Source organism: Morone saxatilis, unplaced genomic scaffold, assembly GCF_004916995.1.
Source record: "Morone saxatilis isolate NCDOM2014 unplaced genomic scaffold, NCSU_SB_2.0 Contig19, whole genome shotgun sequence".
Classification (NCBI taxonomy): Eukaryota; Metazoa; Chordata; class Actinopteri; family Moronidae; genus Morone; species Morone saxatilis.
Window position 1 is genome coordinate 136,256 of NW_023339751.1, and position 4,649 is coordinate 140,904.

The window sequence follows — 4,649 nt, forward strand, 5'->3', positions numbered from 1 at the left end:
CAGGGGTTAATCTATGGAGCTGAGAGGCCATCAGTGAAGCTGTTTCTGGAGAGTTGAACCCAAAGTAGCACATATTTGGGTGGGGGTCTTGATATCCTCTACAAGAAATACTACATAACCTAAAACTGACACTTAATGTACAAAGCTTTTTCTTATTTGAACGCACCTACACATAGCAGTGTAACATAGAGTTCTGTTTGGTTGAAATAACGAGATAACGAATTGACTTTAATCTCCACCTTGATTAACAGTCAAAGATAATTAGGCACTTGTCATATTTGTCTATTGTTAGCCGTACTGTCTCCACTGTCATATAGTGAATCAAGACAACGCATATTGTTAGATGGTCGGTGTATTTCCGGGGCTCAACTCCCAGATTATAGAAGAGATTATTCTCAGATCAATCTTATATAGCCTGTGGCAGAGTATCTGTAGTATAGAGTTTACAGATTTTTATGGTTATATAATGCTGCACTGGAATTTATCTATAAACACACAACCTCACAACTCGGCCATTGTTCTTTGTGGCTGAGATAGACCACACAGAAGTCACTGCAGGGTTAGCATCAGTCAGTGCAACTGCTGGAGACCCAGACTAAACATTTCTAACAGTAAGCAGTTGTGGTTTACAGTGAGGAAATATTGACTGTAAATAGATTATAATAAGATTTTGGCAGCCACACAAACAACATATTTACAGTGTATATTTACTATTTGGGGCACTATTGGGTTATTTAAAGCATTTGTTCACCCAAATTACTAAAATGACTTTTCCATCCAGATAATTAGTTTGGTAATTATTTAGTTTCACTGGATTCAAACTAATTTCTCATTTTAAATGTCTTTAATTCAGAAAAACAAGATCAAAACAATTTAAAAGCCCTTTGGATCAGTTTAATTATCATTAGTTTTCCTTTTGAAATGAGCAGTTCATCTGGGAACAAAGACAACGGTTAATGGGACGTAAAGCGCCATTAACAGGTTATTTGATGTCCTGATAAATTACAATACTTACAATAACTGACAGGTCACAGCAACAAAAAATCAACACAAACTTTGATTTTCATCCCAAATTTCCATTCATAAGCACATAAAATCAGATAGACTTTTTTTTTGTTCTCCCATTTATAAAAAGGTAGTTTTAGTTCTCATTTCCAAGCTGTGCTGGCAGTAACGTCCACTGACCCTGAATCAAACCTTCATTCTGGATTAAAGACAATTGACGGACGTTTAAAATAAAATGTTTTATTAGAGCATGAAAGCAGAGTCGTCTTGCAGCAGAAAAAGCTTTTATTTAGTTTGCTGGCTGAAGTCGCTCGACGACAGCAAAGAAACCAGAAAGAACATTATAGAACGTCAACATTATGAATATAGGATCTCTCAAAATTACAGCAAAACAGGGAGTTGGAATATCAGATATCCTAAACCCAAAACCTCATCCTAACGCGCCCTTTGTAAAGACAGGAAACGGAGCCGGCGACAGTCTTTGCTCAGCAAATGATGCAACAGTGAGCCAATAATCGATCGATCAGTTATTGCAGTGATACTTACAGACATCCTACAGACATCTGCTCAGGGTTTAAAAACCCTCAGACTCTCTTCAGATGCATAGAAACATCCAACTCTACAAACGTGTAAAAAAAACTGTTGTGATCTGGAACAGTTACAGAGGAAGTGACGTGTTTCTAATCTTCTCTACTTTAATCTCAAACGAAGGCAACGTCCATCAGCGAAAAAAAATCAAGGCAGAACGCGTGACGAGAAACAATAAATGAACAGATGAATGTGGACTAAGTCTCCGGATTACTAATCCCTTTTTTCTGGTTTTTACTCGTCACAAAGCAGCAGCAGGAAACAAACATTTTGTTCTGTGAAGATAACAAACTAACAGACTTCCTCTGGAAAGATCCTTCATCGCTGTCGGACAGAAAGTGACACCAAAACCACCGAGATCCACAACCAGGTGGTTCGGTACGGAAGACGCAACGGGCCACGAAGAAGAGAAAAAAAAGATTAAAGTCATAAAATCATCAGAGAAAGAAAAAGTATAATGTCTGATTGTCACAAAAGAAAGTCGACTAAATTAAAATCTAATAAACTGGTTTCAAACTGTATTTTTCACTTCAGCCCACAATCAAACTGGTTTTTAACTTTTGGACTGGGTTTACACTGGTTTTAGATTGTTCAACTTTAGACTGAAGACAACTTGGTATGCACCAGTTTCAGACTGGTTTCCAATTGGGTTTGAACTGGTAATAAAATAAGTTTAAACTAGTTTTAAACTAGTTTTAGGTGCTTTCAGACTAGTGAGTAAAAACACTTTATACTCATTTAATGAGATTTGAAGTCAAATTTTTTTCTCTCTGAACTGAAATATTTTTCCTTCCCGTGACCCTCGTCGTCTTCCATACACTGATTTTATGAAAACACAGAAGTAAAATACAGTAAGTGGAAAAGCGAGTGCAGCTGGGGGGGAGGGGGGGTTCAGGTGAAGGAGGACGTCCCTCTGATCGTCTCCCGTCCTTCCTGATGTTCTCAGGTGGCGGTGGATGGTCATGAGGAGGGGGCGGGGCCGTGGCGGGGCCCGACTCGTCCTCCATCTCTTCCTTCGACTCTGGAACGTTTGTTTTTCCGTCCGGTTCAGTCGAAGGGGCTGAAGTCCCTCTCCAAGTTCTCGGACTCGTCGTCGTCGGAGAAGAAGTCGTCCTCGTCGATGTCGTCCTCGTCATAGTCCTCGTGCCACTCAGGGACGTACTCTTCGTCGTACTCGTCGTCCTCGTCCTCCGCCTCCTCGCCGCCCTCCTCACCCGTGTTATTGTTGTTATCGGAGTCTCCGGAGTCAGACGCTCGTTCCGACTTCGACCTGAATGAAGAAGAAAACACCAGAGCTCAGTCTTTACTTTACATTCTTTAATTTTGCTTTTTCACATTTTCATGGAAATCATCAAATTAAGGACCAAGTGAAAATACATTTGTCTTCAGTTGCAGCCTACGGAGTCCCTAGAGGGACATAACTCGAATAACTCTGGTCTCCAGGTGTTCCAGGACTGAAAACTACTCTCTAATCTCTGAACCCTGACATGATTGTATAAACTCTAAAGTATTTCCCTCTGAGATGTAGTGCAGTACAAGTACTCACACTTTGTTGGCGTCTGTGTTGTTGGACAGGTTGGAGGCCTGAGTGGATTCTGGTTCCTGACTGCTCTTGGACTGATAACCCACCCTAAAGTCCTGGATCAGACACAGACACAGCAAACTGTCAACGATACCGTTTGTGTTCGGTATTAAGTCAGTCCTCCTTGTGGCCCCTCTGAGGCCCCTCATTAGGCCGTATAATTAAAGCTGTCACTCAAAGCAGCCACGCCCTTCATTCTGCATAACGTTCTTCCTTAATATCATTTAAAGGAGGAAATAACTCTAGAGACCAAAAGGCAGTAAACATGTTTATTTTGCAGTTTAATATGGAGCCTCCAGTGGACATTAGAGGAACTGCAGCTTCTGCTAGCGGTGGCTTTTACCTGGGTGGAGTGCTGCAGGATGGCCAGCAGGCGCTCCTGGATGCGTCGGATCAGTTCCAGTCCGGTGTTCAGATGTTCTGGTTTCAGCAGGCGGACACACGAGGCCAGATCAGTGCACTGCAGCAGAGTCTCCTCTGAGGACAACAACACCAGTCAGTCAACACCAGTCAACACCAGTCAACACCAGTAAACTGCAATTTCCCAGCTTGGGATCAATAAAGTATATCTATCTATCTCTATCTATCTAAACACCAGTCAACACCAGTCACCGGGGTCAGACCCGGTCCAGCTGCACAGCCTCACCCAGCAGGATCTGCAGGGCGTTGGTGTGCAGGTCCAGAGCCTCCGTCTGCTGCTCCATCACATCCATCTTCTCCGTCTCCTGGTTGTAGTAGCTGTACACGCAGGAGTATGCCAGCACCTGCAGACAGAGAGCAGGGCACAGTGATCACAATGCCTGAGAGTAGAGGGGGGCTCACTCTGAAGAGGAAGAGGATGATGATGAGGTTACCTTACGAGCCTGGGCCAGGACTTTACAGGCGTCGATGACAAAGGTCAAAGACTTCATCTGCAGAGCTTCATTAATGGACGACACTTTGTTTTCCAGGTTGACAGCGAAATCCTGCAGCAGAGAGTAAAATGATGGAGAGAGACCCTCCACTTACTCAAACTCATTAGTTCATATAACATAACATAACACAACATAATATAATATAACACAATATAACATAACATAATATAACATTATATAATACAATAGAAAGCACTGATGCCAACAGGTTTGACGGTGAAGCAGTAACTGTGTAGAGCTGTTTACGGTGAAGCAGCTGCTGTCAGTAACCCTACCTTGGCCTGGTGGTGGAAGGTGCATCTCTCATTATAATCCTGGAACTTCTTCTCCTGCCGCGCTGCTTTACTCACCTGCAACAACAGCACTGATTAAACCTCTGAATGACACAGTGTGACACAGTATGTATGGCAAGCCCTTTTAACATTTAAACGCTAAGTTTGACTATCCGGAATTAACATTGTAGATATCAACAACGTCTTTCTGACTAGTCGCAATTACATTTTAACCCTAACGTAATTGTGACTAGTCAAAACTACAGATATCTGCAATGAAGTCATTGA

The 4,649-nt window shown here is 42.2% G+C and overlaps 1 protein-coding gene across 1 annotated transcript in view; it reads right to left on the reverse strand.

Moving 5' to 3' along the window:
- Positions 1–1,225: 1,225 nt before the first annotated feature.
- The window catches only part of LOC118329244 (cullin-9-like), a 9,722-nt gene continuing 6,298 nt past the window's right edge, over positions 1,226–4,649 (reverse strand). Inside the window, 6 exon segments of the mRNA XM_035663303.1 lie at positions 1,226–2,863; positions 3,140–3,231; positions 3,519–3,652; positions 3,822–3,939; positions 4,030–4,140; positions 4,365–4,530. Coding sequence (XP_035519196.1) covers positions 2,641–2,863; positions 3,140–3,231; positions 3,519–3,652; positions 3,822–3,939; positions 4,030–4,140; positions 4,365–4,530 — 844 coding nt within the window. The 3' untranslated portion in view covers positions 1,226–2,640.